The 22,286-nt window shown below is 33.4% G+C and overlaps 6 protein-coding genes across 6 annotated transcripts; 3 read left to right on the forward strand and 3 right to left on the reverse strand.

Annotated features, from left to right (window-relative positions):
• Nucleotides 1-2,474: 2,474 nt before the first annotated feature.
• Nucleotides 2,475-8,021, reverse strand: MONOS_10399 (putative RhoGEF domain containing protein; the record flags this gene model as incomplete). Its single annotated transcript, XM_067862846.1, has 5 exons — nt 2,475-5,244; nt 5,605-7,389; nt 7,456-7,644; nt 7,768-7,937; nt 8,018-8,021. The coding sequence occupies 5 exons, from the start codon at nt 8,019-8,021 to the stop codon at nt 3,382-3,384; spliced, it is 4,011 nt and encodes a 1,336-aa protein (XP_067728791.1). The 3' UTR covers nt 2,475-3,381.
• Nucleotides 8,022-8,701: 680 nt separating this feature from the next.
• On the reverse strand, nt 8,702-9,758 carry MONOS_17464 (uncharacterized protein; the record flags this gene model as incomplete). Its single annotated transcript, XM_067870387.1, has 3 exons — nt 8,702-8,721; nt 8,788-9,466; nt 9,540-9,758. 3 exons carry the CDS (start codon nt 9,756-9,758, stop codon nt 8,702-8,704), a joined length of 918 nt encoding a protein of 305 aa, XP_067728792.1.
• A 4,137-nt stretch (nt 9,759-13,895) lies between these two features.
• Nucleotides 13,896-14,201, forward strand: MONOS_10400 (uncharacterized protein; the record flags this gene model as incomplete). Its single annotated transcript, XM_067862849.1, has 1 exon — nt 13,896-14,201. One exon carries the CDS (start codon nt 13,896-13,898, stop codon nt 14,199-14,201), a length of 306 nt encoding a protein of 101 aa, XP_067728793.1.
• A 3,478-nt stretch (nt 14,202-17,679) lies between these two features.
• MONOS_10401 (putative transposase Tan1) lies at nt 17,680-19,609 on the reverse strand (the record flags this gene model as incomplete). Its single annotated transcript, XM_067862850.1, has 3 exons — nt 17,680-17,709; nt 17,993-19,228; nt 19,286-19,609. 3 exons carry the CDS (start codon nt 19,607-19,609, stop codon nt 17,680-17,682), a joined length of 1,590 nt encoding a protein of 529 aa, XP_067728794.1.
• Nucleotides 19,610-20,303: 694 nt separating this feature from the next.
• MONOS_10402 (putative 40S ribosomal protein S19-A) lies at nt 20,304-21,167 on the forward strand. The gene is made up of 4 exons (XM_067862851.1): nt 20,304-20,325; nt 20,427-20,624; nt 20,716-20,896; nt 20,977-21,167. Exons 2-4 carry the CDS (start codon nt 20,432-20,434, stop codon nt 21,062-21,064), a joined length of 462 nt encoding a protein of 153 aa, XP_067728795.1. The 5' UTR covers nt 20,304-20,325; nt 20,427-20,431; the 3' UTR covers nt 21,065-21,167.
• Nucleotides 21,168-21,287: 120 nt separating this feature from the next.
• On the forward strand, nt 21,288-22,266 carry MONOS_10403 (uncharacterized protein). Its single transcript, XM_067862852.1, has 3 exons — nt 21,288-21,566; nt 21,609-21,789; nt 21,849-22,266. Exons 1-3 carry the CDS (start codon nt 21,301-21,303, stop codon nt 22,110-22,112), a joined length of 711 nt encoding a protein of 236 aa, XP_067728796.1. The 5' UTR covers nt 21,288-21,300; the 3' UTR covers nt 22,113-22,266.
• Nucleotides 22,267-22,286: the final 20 nt, after the last annotated feature.

Here is a 22,286-nt window from a genome sequence, read left to right on the forward strand (position 1 = left end):
GATAGACAACAATGACAGACATTCAATGACCGAGATTAGTGTTGGGGAAAACAAGGAATAAGATGGAAGAGACATGTTTATTGTGGAAAATGAACTGATGAATGGTGTGAATTCTGAATTGTTAGCGTTAGCGACACGCTTTGAGGATAAAACGAATGCGTTTGTTGGATTTGACAGGAGCTATTTCAACGAGGCGGTTAATCTGATGATTTCGTGAAAGGTTTTGTGAGCACATCTGTTCTGCTTGAAATGCATCTGTCAATTGTGAACTGCTGTTTCGAAGACTTTCCATCCACACTATGTGATAATGGTGGAGGAATTGAATTTGAGATATCAAAAGAACGAAGCTTCTGTCTGAAAAAAGAAAACTCTAAAAGGACGAGTTTTGTAATGGATTACACTTAATCGAAACATGAAAAAAATTAAGGTGCAACTGCATCAAACTGCTTCGATGATGGACTCAACTTTGATTTATTGTTTTCCAAAATAGTGAATGGATTACCAATCGAATTTCGTCTCAAAAGGAATTATTTCTACAAAGCAAATGAAACGGATCTTTTTCTATGTCTGGCGATTGATTTCCCTGCAAATGAAAGAAAAAATGTTTGCGATGTTTTTCAACAAGAATGCCTTCGACAGAGTGAATAACACCTTCAGGGCCGACCAGCTGACAACTATCCATTTGATTTGTTGCTGTTTTTTGTGATCCACATGTCAGAGTGGATATTTGTGCCTACAAACGATGGAACAGTCTATTAAGAATGTCAAATGATCAAATTGGTGAAAAATGCTCGGCAAGGCTGTGGGGCTTCAAACAGCGAGCCAAATAAAAACGGACTTGTATCGTTTGAGGAAGATATTTCAGCAAAAATTGTCACATATTGAAAAATATTCATGTGCTGTTGTGAAGAAATTGACACAAAACTTCTAAGACATTTAATTTCATAAACAACTGACCGAATAATTGCAATAGGATCATGTCAAAAAATACCTGTAACTAATCTTGTTCCTGGAAATTACATAGCATTCCTCGAAAGCATATATTGCAACAGCAACTCAACAAATTTCATTGTCAGTGTTTCCGGTCGACAGATCAAATAATTCTCTAAAATAGTTTATTGATGATTGCTTTTTAATATGGCAATTCATTTCCTGATAATTGGTTAAGAAATTGATTAAATTGAATAAAAGTTTGAAGATTTTATAAGTTTTGAACACTCACATTCAAAAATGATGTTTTAATACAATGAAAAACAATATTAAGCAAATGATCAAACACACAATAGAATATAATCCTTTTCTTGAAAAGGTGAAGCTCAAAACCTTCCATTTTGAGATAAATTCTTGTTAATAAAAAATAAAATTATTCATGGGATGGATCAAATAAAAAAATGGAAAGTTTCAAACAATGCATTTTCGACAGATGAAACTAATTAATTATTAATTTATATAACATATTCTTTCGGTCACGATATTTGAAATATTTTTTATCAATGGTCCATATATTTGGAACTTGCCAGCGAAACAAAGTTATGAGTGAAGCAAATATTTAATGCCTCGTGCAAAAAATGCTTGAAAGTCAATATTTTCCCCCACATATCGTATCATTCCAATTTTCACAAACTAAAAATCAAAAAAAAATGTGGTAGATTATTTTTAATATCATACCTTTTTCCGGGATGTTGGTTATTTTGATTTAATTGTCATTTGCAAAATTATTTTCACCCAAACAATAAATGTTTTCAAATTGTTTCAAAAGCCATTGTTTGACTTGACAAAAATAGTTTATCAATCTTTAAATAGATCTTTAACTTTTCGGGATTCATTTGTCAAAATTTTTTTGAAAAGTTCCTTTTGTTTAATTTTCAAATAAAGAAAAAATTTCATATTTCGATCAAATGTCTATTCCAATTCACAAAACTTTTCTAGAATGGAAATTATAACATCGCAAAGATTTTATCTTCATGACAGTAAAATTTGGTGAGTGGAAACAAAAATTTGATTGAAATATTTAATTTTGATTTTATTTGAAATTTCAACAAAAGGAACTTTTCAAAAAAATTTTGACATTTCTGGATATTCATAACAAATGTTCAAATCGAATATTATTACAGAAAAAAATTTTTTTTTCAAAAATAATCACACATTTGTTGCAAAAATTATTTCCCGATTAAAAAAGAATTTGATCAAAATCTATTATTTATTGTCAAGCCTTTGCCGTTCGTATTTCATTTTTCAATGAAGTGGAATAATTATTATTCGAGTTTGATAACGATAGATTTTTTGATATTCTTTCAAATATTCAAAATTGTTGATAGAGAGAGAATTTTTTTCTTCAAAGACTATTTTACTTTTTTTCAAATTTCACCTTTATAATTCACATTTAATAATACACCAGTTATTCAAATAAAAGAAATATTCTCTAAATAAGAAAACAGACTCCCAATCAGAAGAGAACAATGTTTTTTTTTTTCAAAAAAAAAGGTTGAAAATTTTAAACTGATAAACACTTTTAAACAACAAAAAAGAAAATACTAAACAAAAAATATACATTGTTATGATAACGAGTTAATTCAAAGAACTGGCATTATGAAAGAAGTGTAGGATTCTTCAACCAAATCATCCTAAATTCTCAACTTTTCAAAAAGAAAGAAAATATAAATAAAACCTTTCTTCTTGAGTCGAAAAATCCTAAGAATTAAATTAAAACGGAGAGGAAAACATATTCCAACAAACAATTAACATCGTAAATGTGCAATATGCACCGGCATTCATAATCACAAATAAAAACGATTAAAAAAAAAAAGAGAACAAGATCGAAAACAGTAAAAAATTTTCTCGTTTTGACATTATTTTTAACTCAAATTTGAGGAAACTAACGAAAATAATGTAAGTTTCTTCTAGTGAAATTGTGAGTTATAGCAAATTACAGAACATAGCATACAACTATATTTACATAAGAAGTCTCATAAATCATCAATGACAAATGCAAAATAAAATAAAATGATTAAAAAATTAAAAAAAAAAACATTAAATACCTTTGATGGAAAATTGCAACTCGAACAACAAAAACAAAAACAAAAACATACATCGAAACAAACAAAAACAAAAAATTTCACTTCCACTACCAACAGCAAGCCAAATCTAACTCAAAAATGAAGACTTTTCTTTTTGCATTTCCTCTTCTTCTTTTCCTTTTCCTTTCCTTTTTCCTTTTTCCTTTTCCTTTTCTTTTTTTTTTTCTTTTCAAAACTTCCAATCATTAATTAGCAATTAAATAACAATTGCCAATGCTGAAGTTGCTAATATAAAAAGAAGAAACCGAAATTTCAAGTTAAAAAAAACAATCATCTCTTAGCAACTTTAACGAAACAAGCAGAATCAACCTATTTCTTTTCCTTCTCTTTCCTTTTCAATCTCAATTTTGTCTTCTTTCCCACAAAGAATAACACAGCTTCCCTCATACCCCTCCTTCTCCTTCTCCTTCTCCTTCTCGTTCTCTTTCTCTTCTTCCTTCTCTTTCTCTTTCTCTTTCTCCTTCTCCTTCTCCTTCTTCATCACCAAACACGGCTTTGGCGGTGGCGGTCTCTTTGGCGGTTGCCTCTTCGGCAGATGAAGAGGAGAAGGAGAAGGAGAAAGAGTAAGAGAAGGAGGAGGAGGCAAAACAGGATAGCTGAGTGTGAATGAAGCAATCGCTCTTCCCTTTTCTCCCTCTCGCGAAGGATGTAAATGTTGAATACTACTCGTCTCGTTCAGAAAGACCCAATCTCCGTCTCCTTCTTCTTCTCCTTCATCTCCTCCTTCATCATCACCATCATCGTCGTCATATTCTCCTCCTCCTTTCTCTTTGAATTCATCTTTTCTTCTATCACCGTTAAAAAATGTGGTGCTGTGCCCTCTTTCTTCATCCATCTGCTCCTTTATTTCGGCTGAAGACCTTCTCTGCTTATTTCTGAATGAAGAGGTTTTTGTGTTTGTGTTTGCGTTTGAGAATGAGAAAGAGCTCAAAGCAAGAGAAGAACAAGAATTTGAACCAGGACCAGAAAAAGACTCATTTTCTTCCTCTTCACCAGACAACGAAGTATTCTTCCTTCTTTCTTTTCTTTCCTTATTAACATCATTAGCATTAGAATTAGCAGAAGAAGAAAAGGAAGAAGAAGAGGAAGAAGAAGAAGAATCATTTTTAGTTTTCCCTTCTGACTGAAACGGTTCTATTCTTCTCCACTCCAACTTCAGATGCCTCAAAAGCCTCTCCCACAAACGAGCATTTGGAGGGGGAATAAACAAATTGTGCAATTTCAATGAAACAGGCGGGGTGGAGAGAGGAAGGGCGAATGGATAGCAGTGGTGGACGAGACGAGGAGGAAGAGAAGAAGATGAAGAAGAAGGAAGAGAAAGAGCTTTGTCGTCAGTGATCAGCCAGTCGTCAATACTGTCTTCTTCTTCTTCTCTTTCTTCTTCTTCTTTATTTTCTTCATTGTCATCAACATTGTCATTATCATTACGGTCTTTTTTATCGTCTTCTTTTTCTTTTTCGTTATCAGCATCAGCATCTTCGTTACTATTATTATTATTGTTGAAATTGCTGTGAATAAGAAGATTGGAAAAAGAAGCCGAATTTGGTGACGAAGCCAAAGAAGGCGAAGAAGAAGCGGAAGATGTTTCATTATTATTAATCTTTTTCTCTTCTTTCTCCTCTTTCTCCCCTTCTCCCCTTTTCTCCTCTTTCTCCTCTTTCTCCTCTTTCTCTTCCTTCTCTGCATTTGATGAGAAAGATAGAGAAGAATTGCGAATGTGCAAGGATTCCTTTGAATTTGAACGAGATCTGTTTTTAAAGGGAAGTTGGCGAACAGAAGGCGAAAGAGGGCGAAGAGGAGGAAGGGATGGAGAAGATTTGGGAGAGGAAGAGGAGAATGAAGGAGAAGAAGAGGAGGAGGATGAAGAGGAAGAAGAGGAAGAAGAAGGGGAGGAAGAAGGGGAGGAAGAAGGGGATGAAGAGGAAGAGGAAGAAGAGGAACAGGAAGAGGAAGAAAAAGAGGAAGAGGAAAAAGAGGAGGAAGAGGAGGAAGAGGTTGAGGAGGTTGAGGAAAGTGAAGGAGAAGAAGAAGAGGAGGAGGAAACAGAAGATGAAGAGGAGGAAGAGGAGGAGGAAGAGGAGGAAGAGGAAGAAGAAACAGAGGAATTATTTGCAGTAGGAAGAGGTTGTTTAAGTGAATATGAATGTGAAGGAGAATGAGCAATTCGCTTGAAGGAAATTGTGCGAAGAGAAGGAGTGTTCTGAGAGGAGACTTTGGAAGAGGAAGAAGAAATAGAAGAAGGAGAAGGAGAAGGAGAAGGAGAAGGAGAAGAGGAAGAGGAGGAGGAAGAAGGAGGAGGAGAGGAAGAAGAAAAGGAGGAAGAAGAAGAAGAAGAAGGAGAATTGTTAGAAGAAGAAGAAGAAGAAGAAGAAGAAGAAGAAGAAGAAGAAGAAGAAGAAGAAGAAGAAGAAGAAGAAGAAGAAGAAGAAGAAGAAGAAGAAGAAGAAGAAGAAGAAGAATTTGAAGAGGGAGAAGAGGAAAGAGGAGGAGCAAATGAAGAAGAAGAAAGAGTGCTTGAAGCAGTCACCGAATCAAAAGGAGAAGGAGAAGAGGAAGAAGATGCAGAAGATGAAAAAGTCAACACATTTTGTGTCCCTTCTCTTCCTCTTCCTCCTCCTCCACCCAGCTCCCCCTTCTTCGCGGCCTCCAGCATCATCTTCGCCTGCTCTGCATTGAAATCTGGCAGCGAGTACATCCCCTTCAGCGCCTCGCTCGCCCGCTCAATCTGCTTCATCGCATCGAGCTGTGTCTGGATGCTCTTCATGGTGAAGAGATCCTCCATCAGCCGCCGCGACCACTGGGAGGACGGGGGCTGGAAGGTGGAGAAGGGAGGGAGGGAGAGGGTGGGGGAGGAGGAAGAGGAAGAGGAAGAGGAAGAGGAAGAGGAAGAGGAAGAGGAGGAAGAGGAATACGAGTTAGGAAAGGAGGAGGAGGAAGAGGAGGAGAACAAAGGAGAAGATGAAGATAAGGAAATAGAAGGAGAAGAAGATTGAGAAGAAGAGGTTGTCGATGAAGATGAGAAAGAAGTCAGAACAGGAGAATTCGAAGCTGAACGACTTGATGCAGTAGCTGAAGTTGATATCTGCTTATTTGTTTGTATTGCTGTATTTTGTGTATTTTGTGTTAAGATTTTTTGTGCTTGAAATTTTTGTGCCATTGTTTGCATTGCTTCTTCATTCCCTCCATCGGCTGCTTCTCTTTGGCTGATGATCTCTCGCCATTCGTCTGCAGTCTTGTTAACTGACTCCACAATGTTTGCTCTTTCTTCTTCGGAGGCGGCAGAGAAAAGGAACGTCCGTGATGGAAAGAAGAGGAAGAAGAGGAAAGCGGAAGAGGCGTCGAAGCCTGGGGAGAAGTGGAGGCTCATGGAAAGCGAGGAAAGCGTGGAGAGTGTGCTATCGAAGAAGGAGGAAGAGGAGGAGGAGGAGGAAGAAGGTGAAGACGAAGAAGTGGAAGAAGAAGAATCGGGCGAAGAAGAAGACGATGCTGAGCATAACGAAGCAAATGCTGCTGTAGGATTTGCGCAATTAGCCAGCGTCCCTTGTCTGAGCCCCATCTTCTTCTCTATTTCACCCCATTCTTCCACCATCTCCTCCCCTGTCGGCACCGCCGCTGCCTCCACCCCGTCCAGAAACGACAGAAAGCGTATGTCCAGCATCGGAGGAAACGAGCCGTCATCGCCGCTGCCAATGCCATTACTGCCACTGCTACTGCTGCTAATACTACTGCTATTGCTACTGCTGCAGAAACCACTGCCGCCAGCAGCTCCATATCCTCCTTGCTCTTTCCGCCCGCCGCCTCTTCCGAGCTTTGCCTTCTCGAAGTCGCAGACGATGGCGATGTCGCTGAAGAGGAGGAGGATGCGGCGGCCGGCTGAGTTTCTGTTCACCTTCATCACATTCCACTCGCTGATATACCGCCGCGACGGGTGGACGATGTTCACGTGTGTCTGCACCAGGCGAGACTGCACACGGAGTAGGCGGTCCAGCTTCTTCTTACGCTTGACGGTGTTGTTGATGAAGTGCACGACAGACTCGATGCGCTCGCACGCTCTGCACAGGCTGTCGTAGTCCGGGTGGTCCGTTTCTGTCGTCTTCCTCAGCTCCCGCAGAAGCAGATTCATCTGAGGCAATCTCTGCACTGGCTTGTGCAAAAGCGTCGCTAAATTCGGCTCCTTCAACTGCGTTTCTGTTTCACACACATGGTTTATAAACGACTGAAATTTGGAATTTGTCGAAGATAAACGAGCTAGGTGCCCTGTTGCATTCGAGTGGCTTTCAAAATACTCAACATAACATTTCAAAAAGTCTCCCTGGAGAATCGATATGAATAATCGATTTTAACAATCAAAAAATTCCCAATAACAAAGAAGTTAAACCAAAAAACAGTACAACTTTCCAATTCTTTGTTCATAGGGATTAAGCGCAATTGTTTTTTGTAAATCATCGAGAATTGCCTCATGAACTTTTTTAATCGTTGGAAGATTCAAAAATATTTCATGAACATCTTTGCTGGAAATGCCCATTGATCCTTCTTTCACTTTTTGTTGCAAAGGTTGCATGAAATACTTTATTTGAATTGAATAATTTGAAGAATGCAAAAAGTCAAATAAAATTAATAGAATAAAAGAGGAAAAAAAATTTTTTTTTAATATTCATTAATAATATACGTGAAGATGCAAATATCAAACACGAATGATCTGTTTTAACGAATCGATATAATTATTCTCAGTTTGAAGAATTTCAAGTGCGACATTTCGACGTTGTTTCAGTCTCTCAATGCGCTTAGACAAGCATCGCGTGAATCTGTACCTTTTCCAGCAACGCTGTATCAAAATAGCACACCGATTTTCGGTGGCATCTGAATACATACAATTTACTCAACCTGTTTTAAGAAAATGATCAATAATTATTAATTAAAGGAGAATCATTAACAACAACTCATAAATAAAAAATATATGAGAACAATAATTATAATTTTTTTCATTTTATTTATCTATCGTTTAACCTCAATGTTTTTTTTATATTTTATCACACAAATATTATTGCGAACAGGATAAACGTTGAACAAAATGTTTTGTTTTTTTTGAAATAAAAAATATTATTATTATTGATTTTTTAAAATAGTATTATGAAAATAGAAACCTCTTTATATTATATTTCATCTTTTTTAATTTGCTTAACTTATTGTTTGTTTTTCCAAAATAAAAGCTATGAAAGTTGTGTCTTAATATAAAAAAAAAATCTTTTTTTTCGAAATTATTTCTGGTTATTATTATACATCAAGCAATTGTTCTTCAAAAAGTGTTTATAAAAATGTTTCATTCTAAAATTGATATTGTACCAACTTTTTTTATTGTTCTTAATAATTGCTTCACAAAAATTGCTAAATAAATATCTCTGACTACGAATAAGTTCTCTTTTCTTTTGACAAATTTTTGCTTTATCAGTATTTAAAATTTGAATTGAAAGAAAATGAAAATTTGCTGCTCTAGAGAATTACAAATATGTGAAAAGAATTCACATAAATAAATATATACAAATACAAAATTGAAAATATAATAATAATAATTATAATAATAATAATAAAACAAAATGATAAAAAGGATGAGATGCGAAATTTATTCAAACGTTGATGAAATAATCTGAAATATTTTGTGATAAATCACTAAAAAACTTTCTTCTCAGAGGTCGAAGCATTGGATACAAACTCGTAATGCAGTCTTCATATCCTTCTTCCTCCATCCTTTCAAACTCATATCTTTTCTTTACAATTTGTTCAGTTTTGTTGCATTCTTTTTTATTGTTTCCATTATATATTCTTTTAAGCTTCAAAAGAAATCTAAGGCAACCATTTGTCAAATTGTCCTCCATTGTTGACTGACGCATCTCTTCCAGCACAATTTCAACGGCATTGCTTTTCAGTGTTTCAAACAGCTCCAAAGTGCCTCTGCCAGTTATTGAAACAATGAAAGAAAGACACTGCTTGCCAATTCTTCCTTTCTGCCTTCTTGTTGCTTCAAACAGTTTTGAAATGCTTCCAATCAACATTCCATATTCTTCTCCCCATACGTTGCATTTGGTGAAAAAAACGTCTAATATGTTTGGCCATCTCATTAAAGTATCCGCTTCTTTCGTATCTTTTTCTCCACTCACCTTTTCTTTTCTCTTCCAATCAAACCGTTCTGATAGTTCCTCCAATTCTCTTGTTGCTTCTTTTACAAAATGCAGCTCATGCACAATTACATCTTCCACACTTTCATCCTTGTATAATCTGTAGATCAAAAACTGCCAAGCAGATTGATAAGCAAGATGTGTCAGATTGTGATGTTCCTGATGATATCGGATGATTTCTTTCATTTCACAAACATAACGCTCTTGTTCGATTTTCTGTCCAATATAGAAGCAAAATAAAAACCAAAATAATGCTGAAAAAAGAAAAGAAAAGAAAAGAAAAGCATACTGTCATAATCTCAATTTTGCTCAGAGCCAGTAATGCAATTTCCACTTTTTCTTTTGCTTCTTCACTTTCTTTGTTGTCCAATACTTCTCTCAGAAGAATGCGAACGCAAAAATTGGGGAAAAGCATAGAAATATGCACATTTCTCAGTAAAAGATAGCATTCAAAAAGATCAATCAGTGTATTTTTGCCATTTTCTTTCATCACCCCTTCCTCAATCATTCTTTCAATGTCTTTGCTCAATGATGAAGTATTAAAAGTAAAAAACATAAGTTCTTTCAAAGCATTTAGATATCCGATGTGCTTCAACAATAAAATTGCATTATCCATTGGAATTATTGCTGATTCTATCATTAAAAGAATATCGTTGAACAGTTCTTTTGAAAAAATCGAAATCAATTCTTTTTCATTCATTTTGTCCATCGTTTCATTCATTTCAATAATTATGATAATCTGTTTAATTCCATCGCATTCTTTAAGCTCATCGCACAAATCTTCAATGAAAAAATGAGCAAAATTGAAATCAAAAAACAAAAATCCAAGTGCAACTATGTTGCGCACCTGTGAACTTTTTTGAATTGTCCGTCTCCTGCGTTTTCTGAAGAATATTGTTTTCAGAAAACAATTCCATTTTCATTATTCACGTAAATTTCACAAATGTTTGGATAGAAGAAATTTGAACGTATTAAATCTCAAAATAGTCGTAAACATATGTGCATTTAAACCGTTCCATCAAGTGTTGACATTATCGATTTGTTATAAAACGGAGAAACAATTCTTTATCTTTTCAGCTTTGTTGTTATGGATTCCATGATCGAAAAATCATCTATAATCAGTATTATTTTTCCAAAACGCGAGAGTGGGAAAGAAATATTATTTTAACCCTGGGTGAAGTGGTGACTTCTGACGTGACTTTTTCGATTTTTGACGGACTTTACAGAATTTTTCTCGTCACAAAAAAAAAATAAAAAAAAATTCAAAATTTATTTTGTCAAGATTGCACATATGCTGAACTCATATTTTTTGTGAATTTTTGCAAAAAAGAAAAGAATACGAGAGGAATCGAACCCGCATCCTTCTCGTCCTGTTCCGACACCCTAACCTAGTTTCTGCACCCCAAAGGGTTCCGTTTTCACTTATTCTTTTATTGATATCCCAAACCCAAAAAATATGGTCCATTAAAAATTCACATTTCTCATCAAAACCCTAAAAAGAAGATTCGAGACACCACTCTACAACGTAAAACAACTTTATAAAGAAGATTTTTGTGATAACCCTAACCCTAAAACAACAACAAAAGTCAGAAAAAGAATTTATTTGAACCCTATAAATTTATTATGGTTCATTGATCAAAAGGGTCAGCATATGTGCAATCTTTCCAAAAGTTACACCTATTATTCACAAAATCTGCCAACTATATCATTTTTGTTATTTAAGTTCTGTCAGAATTGTGACTTGATGTTCGTAACAAATAAATTGTTGTGGGATGTTGATCATTGTACATCAAGAATTTTTCTTTTCAAAAAAAGTCAAAAATAGCTAATCGCATGTGCGTTTCAGCTATATCTGATTCAAGCGATAGTAGAGAAATTAAAGAAGCACAAGAAGAAGCAAAAGAAGATCCTTCTCATTTTTCACAATTAACTCCTTGCTCAGATCTATTTGATAGAATCGATGAACTTACTGTTTCGGAGAATTTTATTTTTTGCGCAAGCTATCACGTTGCAGACATTGCTGCAGAGAGCTTGCAATTTACGGCAAATTTCTTTCGGGCAAACACGATGTCTAATCAATCAATATATTACTGCAACATTTGTCAAGCATCTAATTTTCCGAAACACGTTCAAGACATAATCTCTGAATTTGGATATGATTACCCTCTGAGAAGGTATGAAAATAAACAGAAGGCTTCACCTTTGATTTCACTGGAAAATGGAACTTTCAGAAAGAGCACAAGCACAATTATTATACGAATTCTCAAAATTCTTAGAAGTTATTGTCACATCCTTGCAACAGAAATTTACCAAGGAATTGCATTGTTTCGCAGAATCTGTGCCAATCACTACAAATGCTCGTCTTTTGTGTATTTATTTTGGAATTCTTTGCAGACAATGTTTCTTACGTGCATTTTACTTGCACATAAGGCAAGCACGGATACTCCGTATAAAAATAGTGATTGGGAAAACTTGTTCGGTTATCCGCCATCTTCTATAAATCAGTTTGAGATTACAACGTTAGATTTCTTGGACTGGAACGTTACGGTTGATTGTGCTGAATATTTGCATGAACGGAGAATTCTTAATTCGCAATGCGATTTCTATAGAGCAAGTGATTTCAACGAAAAGGCAGACGAACATCTGGGAAAAGAGTGCTTTATTTGTTCTGACGAAGCAGCTGGAAAGTCTTATGACGAATAAGATTGTAGAGCAATCCTAATGTTCGTATTACTTGGCAATAAATGTTTGAATTTGAACGTAGAATGAAAGAACAATGAAAGATGAAAATAAATTTTTTTCTTCAAAGAACTAGGGATCATTTTATAAGAAGTCTTTTGTTAGTTCTTTTTGGAAACTTGAATGGAGTGTGCAAAATGAGAATGCATTGTAATTAAAATCTATCTTCGCATAAACTGAAGCCAGCGGTGCAATGGGCATATGCATAATAGTTGCATTTGTAAGTGTAAATGATTTTGATGATAATTGCAGAGGGTAAACAGAAATTTGTACTTCTTTTAAAGGATCACGTTTCTGATAGATTTTTTGCTGCATTTATTATTTTAATATGTATTTTATTGTTTCACTTTCAAATTGCTGTTATTCAAAGCATTCATTGTTATAAAAAACTTTTTGTTTTGGATGCTGCATTAGAGATGCTTTTTTTTCTATTTTCTTACTTTCTAACTGTCTTTCTTTCTTCCTGTTTGGCTGATTCTTTGTTGAGGCTTATTCATATTTTCGATTATTTTTGTTTTTGTTTTTGATTTTGATTTTGATTTTGTTTTTGTTTTGTTTTGTTTTATTTCTTTTTATTTTTTATTTTTTTTATTTATTTAAAAGAATTCATGATCCTTTTTGTTGCTTTTTTTTCCTTGATAAGTATTTTTTTTTCAAATTTGTATTGTTTATGTTCAAATTTGCTGATTGACATATTTTTATTTATTGGCTAGTATGATTTTCTTCATACTGAGATGTTCATTGAAATGTTGATTTTATAATGTGCTTTACTCTTTTTATATTATTTTTTTCTTCTTATCAATTTTTGCAATTACCTTTTTTTTTCAGGTTTTGGATTTTTACGATTTATTCATTTAAATTATTTGTTTGTTCTGGATTGATCATTATTTTATTTTATTTTATTTATTTTTTGAACTTTTGATTATCTGAAAGCGTTCTCTCTATTTTAAATCTTTGTTAATTTGGTACAAAGGTTTGAGCATAGAGATTCATATCATTTTCTTCCAATATTCTGTTGAAATTTTTTAGCTCTTTATCTTTCAATGACAGTTCAGAGATTTTTAAGCAATCAAATTCTTTATTCATTTTTTCAAATATTTAGCAATCTTTGAGATAATCACTTCATAAACTGAGCGTAAAACCAAAACTGTTTAAACACTGCTTTATTTTTTTATTTGATTGACAAAAAAGAACTGGATATCATTTAACACAAACATACAATTGATTGATAACGATTGATATACCAAAGGAAATAAATAACTTCTTGATATGTTTTTTTCTATTTTTATGTTAAATGAGTGTTTTTGCTTTGGTATTTTAACCATGAGCTGAAGAGTTGACAATAGGTTTTTTCATCTTTTAACATAAATTAAATAAATATTTCCTGTCAAAAAAAAAATCCGTTAAAAAAAAAAAATTCAAGTGGACCTTAATTTTAATTTGTTTCGAAGGAAATTGTGTGTAAATAAGTATTTCTAGCATTTTTAAGAAGTTTAAGGTTGCCTATTTAACTGTTTTACAATGTATATAAGATTATTTTGGAAAGAAGGAATTTATGGATTGTACAAGTTTATCATCCAATGAGAATGGATCTCAAACAGAAATGGAATTAGTGAAATGCGAAAAAGCTGACAATGGAGACAAACCAGATGATGCAACTATCACAATTGACAGCAAGTCATTCACTGAATTCTAATTGGATGCTGAAGAACTAAAGACACAGCAAGCTTCGATTGAAGAAGTGATAAGAAAAGCAAGCACTTCTGTTGCTTCTTCTTCAAGTTCTTCTTCTTCAACTTTTCCTTCTTCCGCCTCTTCCATCTGAAGCTGAAGCTGTCTCAACTGACCAGTTTGCTTCACAGGAGATGGTGCGTGTGCAGAAAGAGGCAGAGCAGCTCTATGCAGAATGGAAGAGACAGAAGCCAAAGAGAAAGAGAGAAGGGAAGGGAAGAGAAAAGGGAAGAGAGAATGGAAGAGAGAAGAAGAAGAAGAAGAAGAAAAGGAAGAGGACAAAGAAGAGCATATGAATGAAGATGAACGGCAGAGGCAGCGCTGTCAGTTGATGCTGCTGAAGTCACGGAGCAAATCAGTTGCGCCTATTGCTCTTGTCTATCACCAGCCTTATTCTCTCTCATTTGGCATATGCCCAAAAGCTGAGCTGCCTTCTTTCTCTTCTTCTTCTTCTTCTTTCAATGATAAATTAATAAATTGATTTATGCTACTATTCTCTCTCTCTCTCTCTCTCTCTCTCTCTCTCTATCTATCTATCTATCTATCTATCTATCTATCTATCTATCTATCCATCTATCTATCTATCTCTTTATCTCTTTTAATTCTCTCTCAGCTTCTCTCACAAAATGCAGTTTTTTCGTAATCACTTCTTCCAAGCTTTTGCAGCAATCCAATTTTTTATCAAAGTCTGCCAAGCTTATCGATATGCAAATTGAAGGCGTTGTAATGTTTCTGATGATATTTGATGATCGTTTTGATCTCATTCAAAAACAGTTCTTGTTTCATTTCCTAATCTGAAATAAGAGGGGAAAAAAGCAAACATAATAAAAATGAAAAAGAAGTGCTCATACACAATATCCTATTTCGCTCAAAGCCAACAAAGCCATTTCAACTATTCTTTCAGTCTCCTCGTTTTCCTCTTTCCTCAACGCAACATTCAGAAAACAAGAAATATGTATTGAAATTGAGTCAGACGAGAAGTTCTGGTTTATAGAAATGTAGTATCGCAAAGATCAGTTGAAAGCTTTTTATCCTTTTCAATTTTCTTCTAATCTTTTTCAAATGTAATTTTCTCAAATCTCATAAAAAGAAAAGAATCATCAATGCCAATATTTCAAACGTCTAATTGCCCTTTTCAATACCCCATGTACTTCAGAATGAAAATGGCATTTTACATTGACAGCTTCTCTTCTTCAACAATTTCATCGGCTCATTGGACAGTTCTTGATGGTGGGAAAAACGACTCAAATTCATTTTTATTCAATTCATCGATCAATCCATTCATTTCCTCTTTTTCATGCATTTGTCATCCTTATTGCTAATTACTTGCCCGGAAAACAATTCTGAAAAGATATGAACCTTTCAGTCATATTTCTCCTCAATAATGGAGCAAACTTGAAAACTTTTCTTTTTGTTATTCATCATTTGGCACATCAAAATTAAAACTTATTCTGATTATGGTTTAATCTTTGTGCATCAGATGGAACAACAAATAAATAAACGAGATAATCTGTAAAGGTAAACATCTTTGATGACGAGCAAGAAGGGATAAATGTGACGACAAATCAAATGGATTTATTTGATAAATATCAGATGTTGTTTAAAAAAGTTTTGGAAGTTTTCTCAAATATCATTTTTCTGATCAAAGATAAATCCCATATTCTTTTGTGTGGTCAATTCAGAACGAAAAAACGAAACTTTGATGAAAACTGAAAGATGCTTCTGAGGAAACAACATCCGTTTTGTCATTCTCGCCATTTGACCATTGCTTTTATTTTCACATAAATATTTTTGGACACACGATAAGGATAATGCATTCTGATTTTGATGACAATTCAAGTCTTTTGTTGAAGATGATTCATTCATTTCTGTGATAAATATTGACATTTGGCGTTTGGCTTTTTTAATGAGCAACTCATTTTATTTGGAGGCCTTTGTGAAATTGTTCTGATGTTCTTGAAGGCTTTTGATACAAAAATCCTAAAAAATAAAATTAAGGAGAATTCTTTTCAGTAGGAAATTTGCCCAAAAGAAGCCTTCTTTTGTTACGTTTATTTTTCGGATTGAGCACTCCAATATATTCAGTTGCAATTTGACAAGGAGGTTAAAGAACATAGTTTATCACACATTTATTATGCTTTTGAATCAAGTTTTACTGAATTCCCTTGAAATGGAAAAGAAGAAAGAAGAAACCTTTCAGAAGAAGGTTCAATACTTCAATCCAATCTTCAAAATTTTTCCGATATTGTTCATCTACACATTTGTGGAATCGCAAATCAGGTTTTTATCTGCCGTAGAAACATTGAGAAATCTAACTGCAAAGACTATTCTTTTGAAATTCTATTTGATTCTGTTGAAAATCAATCTTTGAAAAAAGGACAAATATTGAGAATAGCAATTGGATTAAGAAGCAAACAAAGATCAGCATATGAGCATGTCTTTTCAATTTGAGACGCATCCATTCTGAGAAAAATTGAAGAAATACGGCTGAATTTGTAGAGGGGAGGGAGGGCAATGAAACATTCACGTTATCATAGGATTGGGCTGTGAAAGAGCTGGCAGCGCGAAAAATAACATTTTATTGAAGAATATCTGATGAAAAGTCAACAACATCTTCAGAATTGGAAATCTCTCGAAACTCAAAAAATGACTTTGTGGAAACGCTGAAGAATAAAAAGACATTTTTCCGAACAAGAACTTATTACCAGAAAAAATTCATTGCAATTGCATATATTAAAGGAATTTCAATGAAAAAGAAAAAAAGAAAGAAAGAAAGATGAACAAAAAAGAGAAGGCAAAGAAGAAATGAGAATATTTTCGAAAAATAAAGTGATTTTTTCGAAAAAGTTCTTTTTGCAGAGAAGAAAATTATGAAATCTGAAAACAAATTATGCAATTATTGTTTGATGAATGAGCGAAGATTGTTGACAAAATAATAAAGATGTATTTTCATCTATGCTTTTGAAAAAAAAAATAAAAAACAAAATGGACAATGCAAAAGAACGAGGAAAATATGACAAAAGAGAAAAATAAAAATATGAGCCTTCTGTTTGTCTTGTGTGCATATGGATTACAAGTGATATTGAAAATGCAAACGCAATCAAACTACTTCAGAATAAATAAAGGGAGATATGTTGATGGAGTGAATAAGTTGCTGGAAGAGATTAATGATGAGTGGAGGGAGATAAAAGGTGTTGTTGGAGAAGATGAGTGTGCTTCTGTAAAGTTAGCTGTTCATTCAGTTTGCAAATGAACTTTCATTATTTATTTATTTGTATTTTTATTGTTTCATTATTTTTTGTATTTTTCGATATTTTTTAAACTTTGTAACTTCGTCTTTATTCAATGAATGATCTTTAGTTGAATGAGAAGCTATTTAAAAAAAGAAATAAATGAAGAGTACTGTTACAAAAATGAAATTTTGAAATTTTTTTTCTTTTGTTCGACGAAATACCATTGGTGCTATACCCGGAACTCAGTGCCAAACCCGGAACTGAATGTCCCTCTGATTTGAGTTTCAGTACAGCCTCTATCTTGTGTTTATTTCATTTTTGCAACATTTGGATCGATTATTTTCGATTAATGAATGAAAACAAATGAAAGCAATTGTGTTATTTTGTTTGGTTCATCAGAAAAAAGACTCCCTAATCTGGAGAGTTTCAAGTTGAAAAGAGAATGATTTGATTTATTTTCTATGAATTCAGGAAATATTTGGAAAAAATGATAATCAAACATATATTATTTTCGTTGTTTGCTTTTTAGAAACTTGTTGCATTCCACATCTTTGTTTGTTCTTTTTTAAATGGATAAAATGGACTGCATTGTTTTTCTGATGAAAGCAATTATGTTGAATATGAGACATGCGAAAACAAGAAAACTGAAAAAAAGACAAAACAATCAAGAGGAACTGATTCCAACAGAGCACAGTGATGATTATTGAATTATCCGAAAACCCAGATTTAGTAATCAGCACTTCTCTTTTCTGTCACCTTGTGATTTGGAATGAATTATTTTTCTTATTTCAAGCTCTCTTTTTGAAAAAACAGGAGATAGCGATCTTTGGTGGCTCAATTTCTTTCTGAATTGATGTCTTTTTTGGCTTTGATTGGTTTCGTTTTCTTCTTCTTCTTCTTTCCTGATTCTTTTTCGACGATTCAGAATCTTTTTCTTCGAAGGATTATTTGAAGAATCAAAAAGCTTTTTGAGATCATCATGACTTTGTTTTGAATTTTGTGATGAGCGTTGACTGTTGGTGCATTGTGATTCAAATACTTTCATTTGAGAACGAAGAATTAATAAATTGTTTTCAGCTTCCTGTATTTGACGTTGAATCTCTTTCAACGATGTAACTTTCGAATTAAACTGAGATTTGAGAGGAGGTGCTTCTTTGGATAATTTGGATGATTTTGTAGAACGAACAGGTGATTGTTTGACTGATAATGGCTTTTGCACTTTTTGGAAGTCAGTAGTCACGGATTGGGCTAATTCATGTTCGCTAGCTGTTGGGTTTTCGAGATCTTTCTTTGGAGAAAAATCTCCGAATAAATTATTTTTCCATGAATCAGAAGATGCTTTCTTAGTATTTTTCTCACTTGACGAAGAGATAGGAGAACCTGATATTCTTGTTAGAACAGAAGAAGCCGCAATAGGCCACACTCCAGTTCTGACATAAGATGCTTTCACAGTTGAAGGAGTTATTGCAGCTGCTACAGCATCAGGAAGTGCATTTGCGAGAGCAGATCTATAAGCACTCAAAGAAAACTTGGAAGGAGGGCAAAACTTGTTGTAGAGAGTGAACTTTAAACGAGAAAAAACATAAGAATCACATGGCTGCAGTAAATGAGTCATGTTTGGAGGAAATTTCAGAATAACAATATTATTCTTTGTGGCTTCCCTTGTCACTAATTCATCATCATGTGATCTGTGATTGTCCATCAGTAGAAGAGCTTTTTTAGTTGAAGTAGGTTTAACTTTGGAGGTAATCAGAGGAATCCAGCAGCCGATCATTATTTCTCTGAAAATCTCTTTCGTTATCCATCCTGATGAAGAGTAAATGTAACGAATATCAAAAGCTGACAACGAAGAGAATTCATCCGGAGTTTCTTTTCTGGGCCACAACAAAAATCTTGGAAGAGAAGATCCGTCCGCGCATATACACAAGCACAATGTAGCATTTGGAACTTTTGGGGGTTTAGGCGGAGAAGGAGGAATCTGGTTTTTCATACAAACCACAAGTTTCATTGTTGTTTCACCGCAGCTTAAAGAAGTTTCATCGAAATTGAAGATTGTTGATGAATCAATATTATGCTTTTTGATAACTTCATCTAAGTCCAAAAACCATTTCTGAATATTTTCCGGTGACTGAGCTGAAATTTTTGACATTTCCATTGGTCTGGATAAAGCCGATTGTAATACTTCACTTCTTTTAATAAGTTTGTAAGCATATTTGCAGTTTACTGTTTTTGGAATTTGCTTTTCGTCACATTCTTTTTCCAGCAGATCAACGCACTAAATTAATATTGAAAAGAAATCTAATGCAAATGAAAATTGATAATTAAAAAAAACCATCGATTGAATATCTTTAACTCGAACAATCGTATCTTCAGATAACATTGCCATAACCTGATTTTCAATGGTTTCAAGCTGACTTTTGGATATTGATAGTGGATGACCTTCTTTTCCAACAACTCTACCAGACTTTTCCGCTTTGATTCCCCGATACCATGCGCTTTTCGAAATAGCTCCTGATTCAATTGCTGTTTTGAAATTGACAGCATTTTTGCGTTTGATTTCGAAAACTTTTTGGCTTGCCGATTTTATATTTCTAAATTCACTTAAGGCAAGTGTACGTCTGAGCTGCAGAGGTGAAAGTTGCTGTTTATTTTCCATGGTTAAGGGTTTCGATCAATAATTCAATACAAGTTGCAGATGGCTTTTAAATCATGAAGATGTCTAAAGTAGAAAATGACTAACGGTAATTTCAAACAATTTGTTTTTGACAACAAAATATTCTGCATCTTGTTAATTTGCGAAAAAAAGAACAAATTGAAAGAGAAGCATTTGGAGTTGCTAATACTTCTCAATAAAACAAAGATACTTAACCTATTCAACATTTATTTCCGGAAAATGAATGTATGGATTCTATTGTACAAGACAGAAGTGTTTTTGAACAATGAATAAGCTTCTCTGATTTTCAAAAGAATAATTCAGTTCCGGGTTTGGCACTGAGTTCCGGGTATAGCACCAATGGTAATTCAATTTCAAGTGACAAATTGTAATTTTTAAGATATTTTATTTTTAAAAAATAACTAAATAGAAATGATATGGATCAACCAAATTTGAATTGTTCATTCTTCGTTTTGATTAGAATTTTGTTATTTTTATGTATTTTAGTAAAACGGTATTTGAAATAACTTATCAAAAAATATTTTTGTATTTATTTGTTTAAGATCTTAATTTTTTGTTGAAAGTTGTTTTTTTGCATGGACATTCAATTTTTGGTGAAGAAATTTGTTCAATGTTGAATTCTTTTTATTGAAGTATTAAATAATGGTTGTAATTTTTTCACCAAATTCGGATTAATTTGATCAATTAAATTGAAAATTGTATGTAACTTTGTTTAAATCAAAATGTTTTACGTAATTATATTAATTTATGCTTTATTGCTATTTATATATTTATTTCTCGAATGTTAATTCGTTTTAAGAAGTTATGGACGGATTTCATCAAAAAAGAGCCAGCATCACTGTGAAGGATGTTCCAGCTGATAAATTCATTAAAACACTTGCAAAACACTTCAAAAATACAGGCGCAGTTGAAATGCCAGCATGGGGAGATTACTGCAAAACAGCTTCATTAAAGGAACTCGCTCCAATTGATCCTGATTGGTATTTTATTCGAGCAGGTTTGACCTTTTATCGATTTGGAAACTTCAATCAAATGTGATATTTTCTTGAAACTTTTGAATTTCCATTTTGCTTATAAAACTATTTAAGCATCAATTGCAAGAAAAATTTATATTCGTCAAGGAACAGGAGTTGGTGCATTAAAAGATGTGTATGGTTGCACAGTTGACCGTGGAACTATGCCATGCCACCACGGAACAGCTTCTGGAAAAATCATTCGCCTCATTATCCACCAATTGGAGAAAGCAAAGCTTCTTGAGCCAGTTCCAGGGTATACTCATTCAATTTATTGAATATAAATTTTTCTTAAAACGTTATTCTTTATTTTTTTTATCTTTATTTTTTTTAAAGAAAATTTGGTGGACGTCGTGTGACCCAACAAGGACGTGAAAGTCTCGATCGTATTGCATGCCAAGTTGTTTCAAAGAAAAAGCATTAAATTTTTTTTTTCCAATTCCTTCACGAATGTTGAACCTTTTATGGTTGAAGTTCAGATGTTGAATCCATTTCAATGAAACACAATTATAATTCAAAAATTTCAATTTTTTGTTTTCTCTTGAATGAACAGTCATCAAGTATTGCAAGCTCGCATTGCTTCACGTCAATGCGTTTGGGAACATTTTCAATGAAGGTTGTATCATCAATTTGTTAAAGTTCCCATTACAAAAGTTAAATATGAAAACTGAAACAGAACTTGAGTTTTTATCCATTGAAATTATCGCATTCATTGATGAGATCACTAAATGGATAGAATATATGGAGAAACTTCAATGCATGGATCTTCAGCAAGTTATTCAAATTGATTCAGCCAATCTCCGCAGATTCGATATTCTGAAGGAATTCATTGAAAATTTTGGATTAAAAATTCAAGAACTTGACAACAAAGCTAAGGCAGAATTCTTTCGAGAAAAAAAATTCGAATTTGACCAGCTTTTCAAAAGGTATTTGAAGTTTTTATTTTTTATTAATAATAACAACAACAGTCTTCAACAACAGCACACCCAAGCGAAGATTAAAGAACTTCAACATATACAAAATGAAGCTATGAAAGAGAGAAAACGCTTGATTGATGGAGATGAAAGCGCTTTAGTTCGACGAAGAGCAAAACTGGACCCAGTTAATCTTAAAGAAGAAACAACAAAAACTCTGAAGCGAATACAAGACGTTTGCATTTTTTATTTTTCATTTTTATGTATCTTTCATAAATTGTGTATGTTCTTTAGATGATGGATATTTCTGTACAGGCAACAAAAGAAGCTCAAAACACATTTCATGGATCTTCTGCAACTGTTCGCTCAACAATGATTCGTTCATCACAGTTTCAATTCGCAGTTGGGAAAGCTAGACAAGCAATGGAAGAATGGTGGAAAATGATAGGCTCAGAAGATCGATGGTATTACGGATCTTTACTATTTTTCAGTTTTGTTGTGATACTGATTGTCATTCGTCGGGTTCCAATTGCTTTGTATTCAAAGAAAGATCTATAACAATATCTTCATTTTTCCTTGTTCAAAAAATATATCATAACGCACAACAACAATTTTTGTCTCATTTCAGTTTTTCGTTTTATTTACTATTTTTATAATAATTTTTTTCATTTTTTGAGATTTTATGAAAAAGCATATTTGTGATTCTTCGGAATTAATTACCATTATAATATT

This window comes from Monocercomonoides exilis, assembly GCF_001643675.1.
Source record: "Monocercomonoides exilis strain PA203 chromosome Unknown scaffold18-1597598, whole genome shotgun sequence".
Classification (NCBI taxonomy): domain Eukaryota; phylum Preaxostyla; order Oxymonadida; family Polymastigidae; genus Monocercomonoides; species Monocercomonoides exilis.

Excerpts from the sequence above, each read along its gene's own strand:
- MONOS_10402 (XM_067862851.1), top strand. The coding sequence starts at position 20,432 with ATGGACGGATTTCATCAAAAAAGAGCCAGCATCACTGTGAAGGATGTT. Across the intron at positions 20,625-20,715 it reads TTGGTATTTTATTCGAGCAG|CATCAATTGCAAGAAAAATT; the intron begins GTTTGACCTTTT and ends AAACTATTTAAG. Across the intron at positions 20,897-20,976 it reads CTTCTTGAGCCAGTTCCAGG|AAAATTTGGTGGACGTCGTG; the intron begins GTATACTCATTC and ends TTTTTTTTAAAG.
- MONOS_10403 (XM_067862852.1), top strand. The coding sequence starts at position 21,301 with ATGAAAACTGAAACAGAACTTGAGTTTTTATCCATTGAAATTATCGCA. Across the intron at positions 21,567-21,608 it reads TTTGACCAGCTTTTCAAAAG|TCTTCAACAACAGCACACCC; the intron begins GTATTTGAAGTT and ends TAACAACAACAG. Across the intron at positions 21,790-21,848 it reads CTCTGAAGCGAATACAAGAC|ATGATGGATATTTCTGTACA; the intron begins GTTTGCATTTTT and ends TATGTTCTTTAG.